The 22,568-nt window shown below is 45.3% G+C and overlaps 1 protein-coding gene across 1 annotated transcript in view; it reads right to left on the reverse strand.

Moving 5' to 3' along the window:
• Positions 1–18,353: 18,353 nt before the first annotated feature.
• snx29 (sorting nexin 29) overlaps positions 18,354–22,568 on the reverse strand; it is a 272,778-nt gene continuing 268,563 nt past the window's right edge. Inside the window, exon 23 of the mRNA XM_063220583.1 lies at positions 18,354–22,542. Within this exon, the coding sequence (XP_063076653.1) occupies positions 22,413–22,542 (130 nt within the window). The 3' untranslated portion in view covers positions 18,354–22,412. The remainder of the gene's footprint in view (positions 22,543–22,568) is intronic.

The raw sequence follows: 22,568 nt of genomic DNA on the forward strand, positions 1-22,568 counted from the left end.
TGAACGGAGTGATATGCTGGGAGAAGTATGAGAGGGGATGAGGGGGAAAAATGAGGATGGCCGAGGGAGAAGGAGAAGGGGAGAGGTGGAAGGAGGAGGGAAAATGAAGAAGAGAGAGAGGAGATATGAAGGGGAGGAGAGAAGAGAGATGAGGGGAAGAGAGGAGGAGAAGAGAATGGAATAAAATTGACAGAGATGAAGGTAGGAAGGGGAAAGATGAGGGGAGGAATGGAGAGAAGAGGACAGAAGAGAGGAGAAGAAAAGAGAAGATGTGGAGAGAGAGAAAGGGAGGGAGAAGAGAGGAGAGGAGAGGAGAGGAAAGGAGAGAAGCGGACAGGAGAGGAGAGGAGAGGAAAGGAAAGAAGAGGAGAGGAGAGAAATGGAGAGGAGAGGAGATATGAAGAGGAGGAGAGGAGAGGAGACATGAAGAGGAGGAGAGAAGAGAGGTGAAGGGAAGAGAGGAGATATGGGAGAGGAGAAAAAAAAAGAAAAAAGACAGGAGAAAAGAGAGGAGAGGAGGGAGAGAAGAGCAGAGGAGAGGAGTAAAAAAAAAGTCATGGGATGATTTGTGTAAAAGTGAGGCCAACCTGCCAAGATAATGAAGAGCTCAGGACTGTGGAGAGCTGATGTGAGAGAGTGAGGTGTAGTGGCACTCCAATTTAACCGCAGCAAGACATGGAAATGGAGAGAACATTTGAAAAACAATAGATTTGAATTCAAGTGTAGGGCCAAGAGAGACAACCTGGTGGAGGGATAAAGATATCTCTCTCTCTCTCTCTCTCTCTCTCTCTCTCTCTCTCTCTCTCTCTCTCTCTCTCTCTCTCTCTCTCTCTCTCTCTCTCTCTCTCTCTCTCTCTCACACACACACACACACACACACACACACACACACACACACACACACACACACACACACACACACACACACACACACACTACACACACACACACACTACACTGACCCCATGCCACTGATCTCCATTTACATGCGCATTGAAATTCATGCACATTTTCACAGTCAGTGGTGCTCCTACAGGGTTATGTGAAGGTCACAGGTACAAGGAGGGCTTTCCTCACTTCATTCTCTCTCTCTCTCACCATTTCTCACTTGGGATGAGATTTTGTCTCTTTCCTCCTTTTGAATACATTTGAAAGGTGTCTGAAGTGTTGAGAAATCGAGTCGCTAGCTCTTTAAAAATGCACTGATCATCACAGCACTGCAGAAGCTCGATGTGAGCTCGAAGCTCGAAAGAGACAGAGGCGGTTTGGCTCAGAAGGCAACTATTGAGCTTACCTTAGTTTAGGCCAGCGGTTCCCAAACTGGGGGGTTGGGACCCCTGGGGGTGGAGTCGCGGAGGTACTGAAGGGGGATTGCACACAAAATGGACATTGCATAAAAATGGGAGATCCACAGGTTAACATCAGCTAACACAATTCCATAGTTCCACAAATCTCATTCACCTCTATGGAGAGGCTAGTTCACTGTAGCCAGGCTGTGCCCTCCTAGTGACGCAACACTTTCAGCGTTGCAACTAGTCAGGTCAAGAGCAATGCACGCATACTTTCTGAGTTCCCGAAAATACGGGAACTCCTCCCACTTCGTGGATAAGCAAACAAATACAAGCAAACCAAGGGAGGTGTGTCAACCATGCCATTCGGAAAATGTTAATTGTTATGTTCTTGGTCAGACCAAGTCTCGAAGAGATTTGAACGTCGATGATAATCAGGCAAAGTTCACTGACTGACTTCACTGAGTATTTCGTTGATGGTTTTAGGGCATGTCTGCGGACAGATGGATTAAAGGTGATCATTCAACCAGGCACAGGTGAAACAAGTCCTGTGTCTAAGGTGGTGCACTTGTGCACTTGGGGCACTGTTTCAGTGCGTAATTAATACGCTGCGCGCACTGAAACATGAACACTGAAGTGCACAAGTGCACCATTTGAGACACAGCAAAGGTCATTTGGAATACCCGGCATTGGATTATAACTACAGTAATGTATCCAGGTTGCTCACCACTGGAAAAGCCACACACTGACTGAAACGTCTCTGATTAACACTCCTGCTTCCTCTGCAGACCCCAGTGTCTCTTTTTCAGTGTGCAGCCCACTCTTAATCTTCATGAAAGCAATAAAAACATCTACTGACGTGTCTCTCTCCTTGTTATGATGAGTTCGATCTCAATCTCATCTGCAGGGAACGTTAAATACCAAGGGAGGTTTAACTGTTTAAGGCGATTATTGCATTTCACTGCTAACTCCCAAAATGAAAGGGAAGAAAATAAATGTCAGGATTTTGAAAACATTTCCCATCCTTCAGTTGACGTTTTTTTTATTTTATTTCTGCACCTTCATTCAGCTATTAGGACAGTTTCGACATGCACCACTGATTCTTTTCGCTTTATCACTTCACAAAGGTTAGACTCCCTGAGGAATCTTTTTTTACCACTCTCAAAAAAAAATCTGTAATCAGATAGCAACTAAGGGGGAGATGCAGTGAACGTTGATAACTACGTACCTCCCCTGCTCACATTCCTATTGAAATAAAACATTTAAATGTCAGAGAGCAACGGCGCCGCACGCTTAGGGTTATAATGGTTAATGGAGGAAAGTCTGAGAAAAGGAGAAGGTGAGTGGGTACAGAGGAGAGAGAGAGAGAGAGAGAGAGAGAGAGAGAGAGAGAGAGAGAGAGAGAGAGAGAGAGAGAGAATACAGTAAAAGGGAGAAAGCGAGATGACAAGAATGGAAAGGAGAGAAAGAGTCAGTGTCAGATGCAGAGAGAGAGAGAGAGAGAGAGAGAATACAGTATATAAACAGAAGGAGGAAAAGTGAGAGAGCGAGAAGACAAGAATGGAAAGGAGAGAAAGTCAGTGTCATATGCAGAGAGAGAGAGAGAGAGAGAGAGAGATAGAGAGAGAGAGAGAGAACGAGAGGAAGAGGGAGAGGGAGATGGAGACGGAGAGGGAGGACAAGAGGGAGAGCAAGATGGCAAGAAAGGAAATGACAGAAAGAGTCAGTGTCATATGCAGAGAGAGAGAAGAGGAGAGGAGAGAGAAAGAGAGAGAGAAGGAGGAGGAGGAGGAGAGGAGAGAGAGAGGCAAGGAGAGGGAGCGAGAGAGTTTCAAGCATGTTCACTATTTTGACAGGGAGCGATGGCAGTAATTGGACCGAGACAGAGGTGTGATGGGACACCTGTGAACGTGTGGAGAGGGGAAAACACCTCACAGTCAAGCTCCTGTGAAAGCCAACAGCTAAAAACTAGGTGATGCTGCCTGCACTCGCTGCAGCCTGAGGGGAGAAAAAAAAGAGGGGGGAAAAGAACAGGCTCCTTTGGAATTCAGTAGATCATCCATGGCTAGAATCCAGGCCTGTTACAATCGGGCAAGCAAACTACACAATTGACTAGGGCCCCAGCTGAGAGGGAGCACCCTGGTAATGACTATTTAGCCTACTTGTATTCAAATGTCAGCAATGACACCTTTGTGATTGTGCCTGCAGTACCTCTCTAAATTCAATGATCTGAAAGTGCAACAATTCTGCTTTCGAAAAATCTCAGAAGGTGGCCCCTGCCGAAGAGTTTGAAGAGAAAAATGGCAGACTAAAGGGGGTGGGGCAAGTCCCTTTTTGCCTAGGGCCCCCAAATACCTTGAAACAGCCCTGCTAGAATTCAAGCTGTTCAGAAAAAAAAGCCTCCAGGCAAAACTACAAACACGTTCTTTGATGTAGATCTCATAGACAAAGCTTAGGCTACATTTAATCCAGTGCTCACCGCTAAAGTTCATCTTCCAGTCGGGAGGAGAGGAAGGATTGTTTGTGTACACACATTGCTGTATGATGTTTACCGAGCACGAAAACACCTTCATACATCAGCCTCGACAGAAAGCAACTGTCTGTTGCGCGTCGTCACCATTTAGGCTGATCGTCCACCAGCTGTTGTTTGCAGACAACATATGACGAAATCATTTATGTAATTTGGAAACTGTTCTCGCCCTGGTTGAGACGCCCTGCTGTCAGCTGATTCAAATGACTGAAATCAAAAATGAGGGAAATATTCCGGTAACACTTTAGAATAACGTCCTATTCACAGCTTTATAAACACTTAATAAATAATTAACTAATTATTAACAAAATGTTTACAAATGTTTATAAATGGACCAGAAATACTATGCTAACACAGGAGACACAGTGCAGTCGCAGCGGTCCTGGAAATTTCTCCTCCAAAGACCAGAGGGCATGAAACCACATAAAACTCACATAGTAGAAGTTGATTCCCACTCCATTGTGCAGTCATAGTTTGGTTATTACTCAATTTACAAACATCTGTAAATGCTTTGTTAAATGTTAATTGTTATTAAATGTTAATAAAGTGTTTATAAAGCTGTGAATAGGATATTATTCCAAAGTGTTACCATTCCATTTATTGTATTGACTTTCTTTGACAAGGTCCTACATAAGGGTGTCATGTTACTGGAGTAAGAATGGCATAATACATGTCAGGAACATTAATCAAGATTAAAGATTTTTTTATTTGTTACATGCTTTCTTGTGCAGGCACAATTGGCAGTGAAATGAAGGGTGCATCTGCTCCATAATTATTGATGTTTATGGCCTCTTATAGCAGTGTTTCTCAAACGTTTCCTGCCATTCCCCCCTTCAGAGGAAGGGTGTCCCCCCCCCCCCAATACCTCCGCGCCCCCCGAGGGGGGCTTCCGCCCCACTTTGAGAAACACTGTCTTATAGTGTCATTCGGTTTTATGGCTTTCCAAAAACCAAATGACTCATTATGACAATATTATGTCATAAACACCAACAATGTGTCATTGACTTAATGGCAAAGCAGAAAAGTATTAAAAAAGAAAAACCTTCTGACTCCGGACCGCCCTAATTTTTAGAGAAAATAATACATTTTTTTTATCTCAGTTTTCTACATATTTTCTTTGCATGTATTTAGTAGTTTATGTCCAGAATTGATGTTGCCGATTCACAAAAGTTAATTTTTCATGAATACTTACCACCACCATCAAATTCTATGACTGGGAAAATTGCACTTTTCATACACGAAAAAGGGGATCTTCTCCATTGTCCGCCATTTTGAATTTCCAGAAATAGATATTTTCAGCTACAAAACATACTGTATTTTGGTCATACTAGTAAATATTAGTTTATTATTTAGCAAATATTAATGAAAAGACCAAAATTGGCAGAAGACAGCACAGTTTCAATATGCAGCATAGTAGTTGCAATAGATACTCTGGGCACCATCCTACACAGTGCGCCTTTTAAACAAAATTGAACTATGAACCTCCCTTATTTAAAACTCCTGGCTACAGCCATGGTCATTGATGTTTCTTACAAACGTCATGTCGCATGTCTTATGACGCAGGACACTCTGATATAGACCACAGCATATTACCATACTGCCCTACAAGCAAAGAGGTAGTCACTGCTTTTTGAAAATTTTTATGACTTCAATGATAATAATTTAAAATTCTCAAAATATGAAGTGAAATAAAATGATTGATCTGCAAAGAATGTGGTAATATAAAGTAACAAAACAACCACATGTTAATAATCTACCATAACTACTTAGTCTGGATGATAGGATCAATTGAAAGTAATTTTTACTCCGTTTGGAGCTCTGCATAGCTGCCGCTTTGCTTTGTACTGTAGGACAGCATAGAAGTATTTCATGACCTGAAATTGAAGTCCATGGTACATGCACACCAACGGCGCGGACATCCACTGTACGTCCACAGAACGGGTCCGTTATCAGTTCGAAACGGTTAGAATGCATGAAAACAAATCATGCCTTGCACACAGGAACGCGGTGTAAGCGTGGCGCATGTCCGTCCCGACGGGGAACCCATTCTCGGGAAAAATCAAATCACTTGTTTGAAATGTTTGATTACTGGCGTTTCCAGTTAGCCTTCACTCTTTGCTTTATTGTTGACGTCCGTCCGCATTATTCTTCCCCCCAGAATCAAACTACCCCAATTGTCAGTTCCCCCTTTCATCGCCCAACCACGAGAAACGAGGCTATTCGTAAAGGCACCACGAGGTTTAAAGTTGTTTTTTTTCTGTTTTTCTCGTTAAGACTTCACGAAAGGCCCGAGTTACTGTTGCGACCGGACATGTCCGCGTTGCTCCTTGAAAATAGAACTGGAGTCTATTTTCCTGCGCGGACATCCGCTTTCAATGCGCGGCTCCCATTGAAAATGGATGGCAGCTGCCCGCAGATAGAACGTGGACGTTGACTGTGCAGTGTGAAAGGCAGCCCGCGAACCTCTCGGACTCGCACTGCTCACGGAGACGTTAAGGAAACGTGCCGTCTGTGTGTGAATGTACCGTAAGTCCTACTCCCGTCCCATGTGTCTGTCTAATCTGCTAGAGAGTCTCTGTCCTCCATCACCCCCCACAGAGATCGCAAGAGAGCCGTCTGTGCAGCCAGGAACAGATGAGGTGGACCTGACCCCCCCCATGTACTGTGCTTCAGACTTCAGATAATGAAGTCCATCAAAGATCTCACTTTCTGTTGCTCACTCTCCCCCTCTTATTGACAGCCAAGAAGAGAGAGAGAGAGAGAGAGAGAGAGAGAGAGAGAGAGAGAGAGAGAGAGAGAGAGAGATAGAGAGAGAGAGAGAGAGAACGACAGAGAGAGAAAACAATAAGGGAAGCAAGAAAGCAAGGGAGTCAGAGGGCAGAATAAAAGTATTGAGCGAGCGAGCGAGCGAGAGAGAGAGAGAGAGAGAGAGAGAGAGAGAGAGAGAGAGAGAGAGAGAGAGAGAGAGAGAGAGAGATGGAGAGAGAGAGCAGGGAGCGAAAAAGGTTTGGTGGCCTCACTTTCACCCACTCCAGTGTTCACTTTCTCTTTCTCATCCCTCCTCATCCTCTTCCTCCTTGACATATAAGAGAAGAGAGAACTCTTCATAACTTCATGTCAGCGTGACAAATCGGTGGAAAACAAGGCAGAGGGTGGCCGTAGCTAGCAACTGTGTCTTTCCTCTTTCCTTTCCCTCGCCCTCAGGGCTGCTGACAGCTTTCACTGGGCCCAGGACAAAGTCATCAGAAAGGGCCCCCTACCCAATAGATACAATTTAATGGGGAGTCAATTCTGGGCCAATTCTATCTCCCTGGGCCCGGGACAATATACCCCTTTGTCCCCCGCTGTCTGCGGGCCTGCTCGCCCCAACACAGACAATAAGAGAGACCTCACTATTTCATGTCGCCATGACAAAATGGAGGGAAAAAAACAGAATAGTGTGGCCGTACGTAGGGCCGCTGACAGCTTTGACTGGGCCCGGGACAAAGACATCTGAAAGGGGCCCAAACCCAATCAATAGAGGTTGCCAAAGCACGTGACAAATTGGTCGGAAATGCCTTTTGCCTCAATCTTGGGCAATCTTGGTTAGAGAGTGGTCTTGGTCCGCCAATCCTTGTCGTGCAAACAAGAAAAAACAGACCTGAAAGTAAATTTGATAGGAACAATGACATCACGTTGGCAATCTCTATACAATAATGAGGATCCATTTCTGGGGCCCCTCTCTCCCTGGGCCCGGGACAAGTGGCCCATTTGTCCCCCCCTGACGGCTTTCCTGGCCGTACAGACCTTCCTCTCCAGAACACAGCGCAAGAAGACAGTGTGGATTTTTTTTTCTTTTCTTTTCTTTTCTTTTCTTCCTTGACACACAGAAGAAGGCAGACACATCCCTTTTTCATGTCACCATGACAAAATGGTGAAAAACATGAGAGCGGCGGGGTGGCTGTAGCCGAGAGCAACGCATGTTTCTGGTTTTTTGTAGTGGGGGAAGCCGCAGCAGCAAGAGTGAAAAGTTAACGGGAGCTGTGTGTGTCTGGCGGGACTTGAGCACGGTAATCGTTTTCAAGCAGACCGTATACCGTAGTAGTGCTGGAGGGAAGCTTCGAGTCAAGTTGGTAACTAGGCCAAGCAGAAGCAGCTTGCACCTTGCTGGCTTTGTTTTTTTCTGTTCCGTTTTTTCTCCTCCCTCCCTCCCCTTCCATTTCCCTCTCTCTCTCTCTCTTTCCTTCTCTCTATCGCTATCTCTCTCAATTGCTCTTTCTCTTTTATTCCACCCTCTTGAGATATCCGTTTCCCACCATCAGACGTTGTTTGAAGTGATTAGAGGTCCAATTAGGTGCTTCATGTGCATGCTGCTCAACCCCTCACGTACAGTACAGTAGAAGCGGTTGCTGGCAGAGTTCAGGACTGTTTTTAAGGCATTTTTGAGGGCCCTAGGCAAAGAGAGACTTAGGGGCCCCCTTTTTGTCCTCTTCACACTATTGGGGAGAAGACTCCTCGAGAGAGATTTTGATAGCAGTTTTGTCTTTTTTAGAAAGTGCGCTAAACTCCCAACTGTTTCTTACAAGGTCTTCGGTTGCTAGCAAACAGCAAAGTTCATGTTAAGTAAAAAAGCCACACTCTTGGGTGTAATTCTTGCAGTTTTCATCTACTGGGTTAGCATGACAGACAGACGTTTCGGCCTAAGCCTTCTTCAGCGTCTTTTGATAGCAGTATAGTAACACTTTTTATATTATGAATTGTGGGAGGTGCTTCCACACTCACTAAGTTGTCATACCTGACATTTGAATAGATGTTTACAGCGACTAGGGGTGTAAATCACAGCCCCCATGACGATATGATACGGTATCAATTTCTGAATACAGCGATTCGATTGTTTTTAATACTTCAGAATTCCCTATGATATGATACAATTGGTTTCATTTTTTCCAATTGCTTTTCCACTTCTATTCTGTTATGGAGCAAGGGCATTGGACAGGGGCCAACGATTTGATTATTTTTCGATACTTCAGAATGCCCCACGATGTGATACGATTCGATTAAATCGTCAGCAGTAGGATCAATGCATCGATACATTTTGATACATTCCTCTAACAGCGGCCTTGGGTTCCTTGAAAGGCGCTATATAATGCCAAGTTATTATTATCATCTGTCATCTGGAGGCCCCCTTTCAGTTGGGGCCCTAGGTAATTGCCTAGTTTGCTTGCCTGTTTGTGACAACCAGGCCTGCCAGGGCTAAAGGCTGTTTTAGCCAAACGCTAAACTACATGGTGCTATATTTTTGACGATGATAATGATGATGGTGGTGACGACGATGATGATGATGATGATGATGATGAGGGCTGAACTCTTGATATTTTTCGCAGGTACAGCGGCATAGCTCTCGGCCAAGCAGCATGTGGTGTGGTGTGGTGTGGTGCGGTGTGATGTCCCGGCAGAAACATGCTGGAGCCCATATGCCGACCGTACATCACCAAAACATCCCTTTAAATGAGATGGCAGGCTCTTCAATGTAGCCCCCTCTCCCCATTTGCTTCCATAACCATCCCTCCCTCCCTCCCCTCTCCTGGCTCCTCTCTGCAACCCCCTGTGACACTGGTGCCCATAGCACTGGATGTCGGGTGTTACTAATGCTGCCTTCTGAATCATCCAATCGGGTGGCAGAGCAGACTCAGAGCAGAGAAAGAGAGAGAGAGCGAGAGAGAGAGAGAGAGAGAGAGAGAGAGAATCCATGCTTTCTATTCCCTACCTCCCACCCTTCACCATCCCTTCACTCCCTGCCATTATGAGTTATGCCAGGCGCAGAGCCACTAATAGCTTTGGTTAGGCCCGGGACAAAGTCATATGAACTCAATACGTAGAATGTAATGGGGACCCTATTTTCGGGGCCCTTCTCTCCCTGGGCCCAGAACAACACACCCCATTGTCCCTGCCGGCTTCCCAGGCCAGGCTGTATCCTCCCCTCTCCTCCTCCTTTACCATCCCACCTCCCTCCACTACCCCAACCTGCCCCTCTACTGCCACCCTGATGACTCTGCTGCCTCTGGGCGTGGGTGGCAGCCTGGGTGTTACTAATGCCATGTGCCAGGCTGTGACCAGACTGAGTAATGCGGCACAGGTGTTCGCGGGGCAACGGTGCCCTGTGACTGATTTGGAGCGTGCCAGTAATAATCTGGCCCCCAAAACAGTCGTCTGCAGTGGCAACGGCATGGCAGCGTAGGCCTATCTCTCTGATCCAGCAGGGCTGGTTTGGGGGTGGTGCAATGCAATGCCAGCAGGCACCATGATAACAGAGCCAAGCGCTGTGGCTGAAATGGCGCACTTGTGTCAGTGCACAAACGGCTAGTGCATACTGCACGCAGTGCACAGAGGTCTATAGGCTCTATGCGCTGCGCACTGCACTGGAAGTGATGGGCTAGCATAGCCTAACGGTAGGGACACATAGGAGGCGAAGCGAGCGAAGCAAAGAGAGGCGAAGTCCAACCGTCATCAGGTCGTCGTGGCGAATCAAATGGAATGGAACAGTTATGTTGTTGATTTGATTGGGCCGTGGCAGGCGAATTCGCTCCTCATTTGCATAGCATTAAACTTTCTTTAATAATTTCGCTTCGCTTCGCTCCTGTTCGCTTGCTTTCGCTTGCCTTCGCCTCTCTCATAGGAATGAATGGCAAAGTTCGCAAATTCGCGTGTATGTGCCCCTACCGTTAGCTTGCCAAAATATCGGTTGGCTACTGTTTACATTGCACAGCATCTCATGCTTGTACTGTATCTACATTTCCTTCACTCCAAATGGCAACTATCTTGCACACAATACTTTCCTTGACATGAAAAGTTTGGTGTCTCAGCAACATACAGATTTAAGAGACTGTTGACCAAATTCTTGTACTGAACCGTTTCTTCTGTTACGTTAACAACATAGCGGGCTGTTTAGTGCGTGCAGTGTCATCGTAGCCAGGCTGTGCCCTCCTAGTGACGCAACACCATCAGCGTTGCTTCTAGTGAGGCCAAGAACAATGTAAATATCGTTTCTGATCTCCAGAAAAATCGGGAACTCCACCGACTTTGTCGGGAAACCAGTCAACCAGTAGCAAACCTAGGGAGGCAGGTCAACAATGCCGTTTGGGAAACATTAAATGTCATGCTCTTGGTCAGACCAAGTCTCGAAGAGACTTGAAAGTCAATGGTTATCAGGCTAGTGTCATCGTACAAGCACTCATTTTTTACCGTTGTTAGGACAGCATCCCGGCATTTCAGTGCACTGACTTTACTAACATTTTCAGAGTGAGCGCCCTACACACTGAAACACAGTGCCCAAAGAAAAAGAGAAGAAGAGAGACACCATTGATGCATTTAAGAGAAGACATTCTAGAAACGTCCATATTTTTTAGTTAGTGCAGGCAGGCATAGATTTTAGGCAGAGAGATGTACTGTATGTTGGATTTACATGTAATTACAGACATCGTATTGGGCAAGGTCACTGGCCAGGCTTCTGAAGCACCACTGACAGCGCAGCTGATCCTGTGCAGCAGGAACAGACACCCAGGGCCGGATTAATGCACAGGCTAGATATGGCTGCAGGATAGGGGGCCCCACCTGCCAGGGGGGCCCTGATTGGCTAAAAGTGAAAAATGGCAAAATTGTGACAAGATGCAATGCTGGAAAATGAATCTATGGTGTTGAGTACAGTTAGAGGACGAGTTATCCTGAATTCCTACCTCGTAATTATGGCACTATCTATGTAATTTTTTCTTGAAATTTGCCTTTCGGGGGGCCCCACAGCAACCTGTAGCCTAGGGGCCCCAGGCCATCTTAATCTGGCAGGAACAGACACCTCTAGACCGAGAGATGCCAAAGGGAACCCTGCTTGACAGACTGAGTGGAGTGGACAGCTTAGGAGGTGTGCGTAGCAGGGGAGTCAGCTCTATGTTCCCACAGCCCATTGGTCCCATACAGCCCAATGGTCCCACAGCCCATTGGTCCCACATCCCATTGGTCCCACAGCCCAATGGTCCGTCCCACACAGCCCAATGGTATCACAGCCCAATGGTCCCACAGCTTATTCTTGCTGCTCTATGTTCCCATTTTAAGAAATATAGGCCCCATGCTCCACAACTGGCCGGTGAGTGTGAACTGAGGAAGGTAATAACAGATGAGCAGACACACACGCACGCACGCACCTACAGTATGTAGGCAGAAAGATACACACGCACACATGGGCATACATATGAAATCACACATGCATACAGATGCACATCCATAAAAATCCACACAGACACACACACACGTCAGAAAGGTAATGGCAGGTGAGCGAAGAATAAAGGGCCTGAGTCCATGGGAAGCATGTTAAGTGCCGAGTGCTCAAAAACTTTGCCTCAGTACCAGGTGCTTTCTGACCTTCTCTGGACTTGTGTTAAGTCAAAGGAGAGCGTACAAATGTTCCCCGGGCTTTTGTATGGGACCAGGGATCGTAGGACCGTTTTTCTGAAAAAGGGTCCTATGTTCCCCGCCTTTTATCTGACAAGGGGATAAGGCCCAGGATGCTTGCGCGTGCATATTTCTTGCACGAGCAGTTGCCATGCGTATGTCATGTCAAGTTTGCGCACAGTGGCAGCCTAACCCTAACCCTAACCCTAACCCTAACAACAACCCGCACTCGCCATGTGGCAGCAGTTTACTGTACTTGGAAGCAGCGGGGAACATAGGACCCAGGGAACATAGGGATGACCCCGTTAAGGGCAGGCACATTAGCGTGACAGCTCACTTAAACGATCACTGATAAATGTAAAAAACATAAATGTTATTAGATTAGATTAGATTATACTTTATTATCATGCAAGCATGAAAATTGTCTTTGGTCTCACAGGGTAAAAAACATATAAACACAGATAGACAAAACACACATACAAATGCTGCATCCCCCCCCCCCCCTGCTCCTTGAACTTGTTTTTACCGAAATGTGAAAATTGAAATATTTCCTGAAAAAGTGTTTTGATGACACCTCTGAGATAAACCTTTTCTTACTGTATATGTTTATCAGCAGTTATATCACTGATATATGTTGGGTCCTGTCATGCATGTCAGCCTGAGGATCATACATAAACAAGAAAAATGAGGCCTATTGAGAGCTTACTTTTTACCTTCAGCCCTAAATAAATTCAGTGTTATCACAGGCCCCTATCTCGCAAATTTCAATATTTTTCTCCATGACACTTCAGAGATAAATCGGTTGGTTTTTTGCTCATAAAGCCGTGATAATCAGCAGCTGCGAACGGTTTTTATGTTGGCTTTACACATCAGGTGAGATATTAAACAATTCTGACACACTGAGACAGTTTTTTTTCTTGCCTGTGCTCCAGGTGGTTGTGATTGTACCTCAACCCCACCGCCACCGCCACCCCCCCAACCCCGTCCATCCACCGGCCCCTCCTCCTCCCTTACCCCCATCCCAGATTCCCATTGCTGCCACGCCAAGCCAAACGGAACAGATGATTGCAAAAGAAACGCACAAATTACCATCCCAAATCTGCCAGCCCCCTCCTTAGCTGTTCGTGCCACACCAAACCACACTCATTCTGCATCTACAAACCTGTTGGCTGTGGACTGTCTCTTTCCTCTCATGTAAGTAAGTATGGGGCTGGATGAGAAGCTGAAGCTAATTTCAAACAAACCATAGTTTATGATTCACACTGAGCCGATAACTCAAAGGATGATGATTTGCATACAAAATAATCGACTAACCTAACTGTCTACTGAGATGTGCTGCTTCGTAGTGCTGAGCTACCTAAAGGCTGTTAACATACCTAGTCCAAACCCAACCATGGCCCTACAGAAGCACCACAGTAGTGGACTGCAATTGCTTACTCGCCTGGGAAAACACATGCTGCTTTGCATAATCGTTCTGATCTGACAGACAGCATGGATTCTATCCTTCAACGAGGGTTCCAGATCTTGGGCTCCAATCAGAGGGGTAGAAAGGCAACAGGTTGTTTGAATAGATACAACTGACGTGATTGGCTATGGGCAACATACTGTACATGCCATGGAGGTAGTATACGAACTGGAGAGACTGAATAAGTCCCGCCTCCAGTCATTTCAATTAGAAATGCTAGGCTAGTGAATTCAGCCAAAATTGAAAAAAAATTTGAGCTTCAAAGATGGAGTCGTTCCCGCCGCTAGTTTACTCAGCCAATTACGTGCCACGTTAATGACTGACTTACGATTGACCAGAAAGATATATGGAAGACGGGCATTGGATGCATGGAGGTGCCCAACCACACACTTGTATAGGTATGTGTGCCCAACACTAACCTCGCACACCCACCAATCGCGTCCACCCTCTTTGAGCGAAGTGGCGGTGGAATTGCGACGAGGAAGTGCCTTGCTAATCGGCGAAGCTAATCAGCCAAATCCTGACCCCCTGGTATATGCCAAATGGCACATTCGTAACGCCCAATAAATGGCCATGGGCAATCGTAAACCACACCTTTCCTACGAGAAATTGCATAGGTAGCCTCCAGACTATCTCACTTGTGAGATCGTCTGGTGTTAACCAGGCAAATGGCTTACTATGTCAACTTGACAGTTAGCTGAAATTGTCACAAAAAACAGAGAGACAATTAACAGCCAAATTGTAGCATCAGTGGTCTGACTCAAAATACCACTCTTCAAACAAAGACCTGCCTCTGAGCTATAAAGTACAGCATGGGCCTGTTAGTCAGAGTTAGCGCTACAAGCTATACAAGCTTCTCTTGAGGACATTAGGAGTGGCTGACTGTGGCAGTGACACTACGCAGCCAGCCGTGCTCACTCGAACAGAACAGAACAGAACAGAACAGGACTTCAGTTGCTGTGTTTAAATATGGAGCTTGACAGCTTATCCCACAGTGAGCAGACTAGACTTATACCGCGGGAGGGGAGGGGAGGAGAGCAGAGCGGTGTGTGGCAACGGTGTGATATGAGTGGGAATGAAAATAAAAGTGCTGAGCCTGAGCAGTGTTTGTCCCCGGCCTACTCAGCTGTGACCGAACCCCCAGCCAAAACGGTGACAAGATCGTTCATCCTGCTCTAAGCAGTAGCTTCATTTTCTGGTGTGTAGCAGACCTGAGGGGAGTTTCTCAGTGAGTGCAGCAGTCTGGTTTTTAGACTCTCTTTCTGTCTCTCTCTCTTCCTCTCTGTCTAGACCTGCTTTGGCTGTTAGCCAATGAACGAGCAGTGTGTTTCAGTGGAGTGCCAGTGATTTGGAACTACAGTTTGTACTAATGTGTGCCAATGGGTACAACAAAGGATTAACAATGGCCGTTGTCAAAGCAGCCTAAGAATTAGAATTTGGAACCACATCCCGGGAACAGATTAACAGCCAACATTAGCCCATTAACATGTACAAGCAAATGCTGTTGTTAATCTCATACCCCTTTTTTCTTGTCTTCTCTCCTTTTTCCGCTGACCTCACAAGTGTGATAAATCCTTTAGAAATCGAGCCAAAATACAGGCTTAACAATCTCTTTATAATCGGAACATGGCTGTTTCAATTGCTGCACCCTTGTTCTTTCACGAGAGGCATCTGTGAACACATTAGAGATCAGATATGTCGAATACACAACTTGATTAATAAAAACATCACAACGCTCTTGCAATGAATCCTTCAAACTGAATAGGAGTTAAGCATATTATGTAGGTTACAGGCCTGTAGAGAGATTTGTTTTTACCATTCCCCGATGCCAGTGGTTCCCAAACTATTTCTGCTGGAACCCCCTTTTGGATCTACAAATATTTTCACGACCCCCTTACCACGTCATACTCCAAATGCAACATTTTTTGTCAACTGATGTTGCTAAACGTTGTCATCATTGAAATGTACTGCATATGTTGTATAGGTTTTTTAAAAAATCTGTATTTTTGGGGGCTTTTTAAACCTTTATGTCTGACAGGACAGTGGAGGAGAGACAGGGAGAGAAATGAGTGGGGAGAGAGACAGATGAGGAAGGATCGGCAAATGACCCAGGTCCGAATCGGACCCAGGTCGCCGGCGAAGTAGCCCAGTTAGGCCATTGCAAAGCCGTAATTGTAAAGGTCTGATGAAAGTAGGCTATGTTCCCTTCTTGCCGCGACCCCCCTGCAGGACCTCCGCCTCCCCCTTGGGGGTCCCGGCTCCCAGTTTGGGAACCACTGTCCTATGCAAAGATGAAAGCTACTGCATATTCATTACAGTAATGCAATCCTCCTCCTTACCACACACGTCAAGGTCAACAGCTCGAGGTCACTGAATGCAACACTAAAGTATATTAAATGAAGGCAACACCAGAGGCTTTTTTCTTCCTTTTCATTTGTCCATCTTTATTCATCTGTGTCATTAAGGCGGGACTGACATTCCTAGGCAAGGACATGTGTTACCTGTCATATACTGTACTCAGCGGTCAGGGAATCTACATACCTTTACTCCACTCGTACAGTGGGAGCCACTTATTTCCTCACCTTCCATGCGCATCCCATGCACATTGCACGGGACCTCCAAGGTGTTAAAGTCTGGGGGATTAACCAATTGATGCTGGATGTTGCGTAGCTCAACATTCACCCTAGCACCTAGAGCTGCATGACACAGATTTCAATTTAAAAAAAATAAAAACTGTTGATATATTAAAGCTGAATGAACATGTTCTAATCAAAGAGGAGGGCCTTAACTTTTAAATACAATTAATGTCTTGTTTTTATGCTTTTAAGATGCTGAGATATTTAGGTTTTTATAGGCTGACGGTACCGTTTTCCCAAAAATGACTTAGGCATTTAGCACCCGTTTTTTTAAGGTGTTTTAGGCATCAATGGGTTAATGGAGATTGCCCCGGACCTTGCATGGTGTAGTCATGGTCAGTGTTGCCAGATTGGGCTGTTTCCCGCCCAATTGGGCTGCTTAGGATGGCCGTGTGCGGGTAAAAATGGCATTTAGCAGAAAAACCCGCCAAATTTCTGCCATAGAGATCAATAGAATTGGGCGGGATTTTGTGCTTCTAGGCGGGTTTTGAGCATTTTTTGGGCTGGAAATCATCAGCCTCATCTGGCAACCCTGGTCATGGTCCCAAATCAGCGGCTCCTACTGTAGCCTCAAGACAAGACGGTCACACTTTAGAGTAACAGTTCTCTTAAATAGCTTCATAAAGAACTAATCATCAACAAAATGTTTGTAAATCAGTAAGAAATACTACGTTAACACAACAGACACCGCACAGCTGCAGCAGTCCTGAATATCTGTCCCCCAGAGAGCAAAAGAGATGAATCCACTGAATATAGAAGTGTCTAATAGGAAAACACACATCAAACTCATCCAGTAGAAGACGCGTCTCCCTACACCAGGGGTACTCAATTAAAAGTCCCCGAGGGCCAGTTTTTCAAAATTCCTCCCAATAAAGGGCCGGGCCGGGCTGACACGACACGACCCCCACCAAAAAAATTTTTTTTTTAAAAATAAAAAATGATAAGGCCTTTGTAATCACAAAACACACGCACTCACACCCACAGCAGATATTTAGTTTCCAGTGACAGGATGGGAGAACATTTCTCTAATAAAGGGCCTGCATTTTTCTGGAGCACTGTGGGGTGAGGTGCCTGCCTTGCTGTCATTGCCACCCACCCTTCAGTATTTTTTTTAAATGACATAAGATTATCTTTTTTAAATGACATAAGATTAGCCTATATTTGCAGACTACATTCATAAACATTTATTTCTTAGTGAGAAAACCAATAAGCCTGAAAATAACACTTTTCAAACAAATGTTGCTTATTATGACTTTGTTTATGCAGCTCTCACATGCATAATGAGAATCAGATGCAATAATGGACCCAACAAAGAGGACACATAGATAGGAGGACACCAGGTTTTGCCAACAAGAAAATGGCACATTGATGCAATGTTGATTAAATGCAACAGCCAATAATAAATCATCAAGTTGCTCATAACTTTGTTTGAAATCTTATGAGGGGCTTAGCTTTCCAAACGAACTATTTGGGGACTGTTTAAAAGTGTGAAAAGTTTATCAAGCAATTCGTTTTTAAGTAGGCTACCCCTAGTTAGCTGCCAGCAGAGCTCAAACACAATTTGCCTTCATTTGTGTTAGCAACTAGCTACAGCTAGTGCTAAACCAATTCGAAGTCCTAACACACTGTATGCAATGAAATGTGGACCATTACTTTCAAAAACGAGGCAAAGAGAACTTTGTAAATAATTTATTTACAAGTTCTACCGTACTTCCCTTCAGTAGTCTACCTCACAACAGCCTCTGCCACCCTCATAGTCACTTCTGTTTGGAGCCTGCAGGGAGAAACTGATTGAGGGGGCGGAGACACGGCACGCATCTTCCTAGCGTCTGTGGCGCGATTTCAAAATAAGAGCCGGCAGCGCGATCGGACCAAAAAAAAAAAAAAATTTTTTTTTTTTTTAAATTTTTCAAAATTATTCGAGGGCCACAAATAGATGCCCCGCGGGCCACAAGTGGCCCGCAGGCCGCTATTTGAGTATGGGGGCCCTACACTATGAAGCCATAGGGTGGTTCTTCCTCACTTGTTTTGTTTAGAATTGGTTCATTAATACATGTCAATATATTGTCAATAATGCTTTTTAAGAGACTGTTATTCCAGAGTGTTACACACAAGACTTCAAAATTCCTTCAAAATGGTGTCTTTTCAAGTCTGGCCTTTCATCTTACCAGATCATCCTTATAGGCAGAACAAGCACAGGTTTATAAGAAGTACAACTTGGTTTTATTTTTTTGCACATCTCATCTCATCTCGCAGGTACGTTGTAGAAGACCCTGTAGGTCGCTGATCAGAAAACAAAAACTGTAAAAACTTCAGCAGAGGGGCCATTTCGCAGCAACTTTATTTACAACATTTAGCAGCAGGATACGCATTCGTGCAGGAATGCCTTGTCATGTGTACTGTATGTCAATTTTGCATGGGCTAACACACTTGGCACAAGGTACGCAGAAGTGTCTGTGTACGGTGCAATGGTGACGAAATACGATACAAATGAAACCGCAATGGCCGATCTTCTGAATATCCATGTTGAGGTCGCGGTAGAGTCATACAAATGGTGGAAAATATTAACAAGAGCTATCCCGTTTGCACACGTTTGCACACAGTTGCATGTGTAATTTAAGTCACACAGCAAGCATACTGTACATCAGGCCTTAGACCTTTGTCATTAGACCTCGATAAAGGTCTAAAGCTATGTTCACACACATCGCTACAAGGTACTCCCTCAGCGAGCAAAGTCAATAGAATGTCTATGTGTTCCAGCCAAGCCAGGAGTCCAAGAGAGGACAAGCAATGCGATGTGGGCAGATTCTGAGATAAAAATAATTTAACTTCGAGCGAGGTGAGTAAGCGAGTAATTGTAATGCACAGTTCGAATTATTGTCAGCTAACTTTTCGCTTTATACCTGTTGGGGCGTGTTAGTGAACGTTCCATGAGCGATCGAGTAGGTGAGTGAGCGAGAAATGAGTAACGCGTGTGAACGTAGCCCAGGACTAAAACACGAACAAACAAAGGTGCCGCAAAATGGCCCATGTGGGAGTTCTTGACAATCTTTCAGACTATAAGGAGAAGGGTTGAAAGCTGCAGTTAAGTGATTGGTACTGGGTCACAGTGCCTGACACCAGAGACAGAGGCAGAGGTTGGTTGAGTAAGCATCCTTTAACTTCCCCTGTTTGGGTTACCGTACATAGTGGTAGAGTGAGTGGTAATAGTGATACCTTGGCATTATACAGTATGAGAGAGAGAGAGAGAGAGAGAAAGAGAGAGACAGAAAGAGAGAGAGAGAGAGAGAGAGAGAGTTAAGAGAGAGAAAGCCAAGAGAGAGAAAGCTAAGAGAGTAAGACAGAGACCGAAAGAAAAAAAAACCCTCAATAGTTTAAGCAACAGCAAGACCGCAAAAAAAGATACAGACAGGAATTGTTTTCATAAGATTCCATACAAGATGACCATTCGGGCACCAAAGTGCCCCATCAAACAAGCCCGAGAAAGAAGAGAGAAGAGACTGGCGGATGTCCCGGAAACACATCACATGTCTCTTTTTATTTATTTCATCAGATTACGCTGAGAGCTATAGCACAGTGGTGCCATTTGTCATGAAGAGAGAAGAGGAGAGTCGGGGGTGAGACACCTGTGGTGCTGTGCCTCTGTCGAGTTTCCCTCAGATGCGCACGTTGTGCTTCAGATTGAGATGATGGGAGAGAGAGAGAGAGAGAGAGAGAGAGAGAGAGAGAGAGATAAAGAGGGAGAGGGAGTGTGTGTGTGTGTGTGTGTGTGTGTGTTTGTGTGTGTGTTTGTGTTTGTGTGAGAAAGAGGGGGGGGGGTTGGCAGGCAGAGAGAGAGGGATAAAAGAGACGGAAAGAGAAAGATGAGAGAGAAGAGATGAGAAAGAGAAAGAAAGCAGAAAGTGAAATGGAGAGAAAGAAATGGAGCCAGGCAGGCAGGCAGACAGAAGGACAGTCAATCCAGTGAAGCGAGGGGTTTTTGAAGCGGCAGCCTCCTCTATTGATTGGAAAATATTCCGTGGCGGAATGGTATTCTACTATACGGAACACTCTGCCCCCCCTACTGAGCGTCTCCTCAAGGGCCTCACAGCATGCCACGCTCCAGCCTCCTCCTGACGCGCCCTTGTAGTCCAAATGCATTTCACATTACCAGGGGGAGCGCGCACACCACACCACACCACACCACACCATCACGGTCAATTCTGCCCTTTTTTTGAAGCTTGTTAAGTCCTTTAACAATGTGAATAGAAGTATGATCCGACCACAGCACAACACGCTCTCTCTGGGTGCAAGCCAAACTACTTCCCTCCCGTCCTTTGCTGTTACCTTGTGCAGCCTAGTGGCTCGATGCCATTGAGGATCATTACAATTCAATATCTTGCAAAATGAACAGTTCAAAGGTCATCCTCTCATTTGCAATCAGGTTGGATGTTGAAGGTTGAATGTTGAATGAATGTTGAAAGTTGCTGTCTAGGTTGACAGCGTGCAAACTTTAGCGTTTTCTCCACGTAAGAGGCCACAAACAACAGGAAAGGATGGGAGGAAGTGGTTTGACTCAAACCCTCTCTGTCTCTCTCTCTCTCCAGTTTGCACAGCAGCAGCGGTGGTGTAGTAGAGATCCAATGTTCTCTGCATGTCCTTGGCAGATCCGTCACCCTCCATTACAGAAATACTTTTCCCTGTGTAATGTTTCTCCTTTGTTCGACGAGTCAATGGCAATGCACAAACCACTTTTATCTTTTTTAAACTTAGCCTCCGGCATGTTCAAGTGTTTTCCAATGGCTGACAATCACATAATATAGGATGGACAAGGGTCATCATCAGTCCTGTCGATCCAACATATATTTTGTTTACGTACATTTAAACAATCATATCATCTGTATAGATTGCAGGCAGTATGTGTATTTTTTTTCTTTTCGTTTTCTTCTCTTCTTGTGTATAGATCGTCGTCTATATACATGATTTGCACATCGATTAATGGTTAGTTTGTTATGCTGTATATTTGGTTTAATGACATGTGTCTGAAAACTTGGAGTTGTTGTCCTCGAAAATTGGTCACCAGTGATTGCGAAGTAGGAATGAGATGGGAACTGTTTTCATGATTGCGATAAGATACAAGGGTTGTTGGTTTTGGTGCAATCAATGACTTGTTACAGTACTGTCATTGCATTGGTTGGTTTGGTGCAGTAAAACGGGTAGTGATTGGTTTCTGTCCTCCCTGCCTCTTGACAAATAGTGCTAAATATTGGCTGTAAAAAAAATGTTGCTAGGCACTGTAACTGATACATTTCCACCACAAGAATTAATAAAAAAAAAGGTAAAACCTCCACTTAAGATGGATGGCAGTTCTAGACCCAGCTAGTATCCACTTCTGCTTAAATGTATGTACATGATACCTCTGTGTGTAAATGCATGTCTTTATGTGTGTGTACGTATGTGTGATGGTGTGTGTATTTGTGTGTGTCTATCTATGTGTGTGCGTAATGTATACATCCAAGGTAGAAAAAAAGGCAAACGTTGCAAGTTCAGAAGGCCCAAGAAGGTCTTCGGAGAAGGTCCCAAGTCAAGCAGGATCATTTCCCCCATGTCCGCCTTTGTAGCTGAGTTCATCCAAGTTCGTCTACATGTGCTACGTTCAGGCCAGCCGACAGGTGGTGGGTGTGGGGGGAACGGGGTATGTTGTCCTGGGCCCAGGGAGAGAGGGGCCCCAGAATCGGGTCCCCATTACATTGTATGTATTCAGTAGGGGGCCCTTTCAGATGACTTTGTCCGGGGCCCAGTGAAAGCTGTCAGCGGCCCTGGATACGTTAGCCAGGAGCCTGAGGGCTTCTTCAAGAGTTCAGCCCACACTCAGGCTCATGGACATGGACATAAGTTGACATCCTATGGCAAAAATAGCAGAGGTGTTGAAAATCCTTCCAACACAGATGAATTCATCGAGTAACTGGTATCTGTCTTGAGTACTCATTACAATCAGCTGATTCAGAGCTTGTTGGATCAAGTTTGTGGCAGTTTTTTTTTTACTATTTCCAAACTCGGAATTGACACCGCTGCAAAAAAGGGGGTGGGGCTTAAAGGTCTCCGCTCTGTGGTTCCGGGTTCCGTGAATCGCGGTTCTGGTTGCGCCCCAGTCGTGGGAACCGGGACGAGGCCTTGGAACGAGCCGTCTTGGACCCGCCGTCAGTCGTCTTGGGGGTATCCCTGCAGAGAGAGAGGAGAGGAAATGA

Source organism: Engraulis encrasicolus, chromosome 17 (assembly GCF_034702125.1).
Source record: "Engraulis encrasicolus isolate BLACKSEA-1 chromosome 17, IST_EnEncr_1.0, whole genome shotgun sequence".
Classification (NCBI taxonomy): domain Eukaryota; kingdom Metazoa; phylum Chordata; class Actinopteri; order Clupeiformes; family Engraulidae; genus Engraulis; species Engraulis encrasicolus.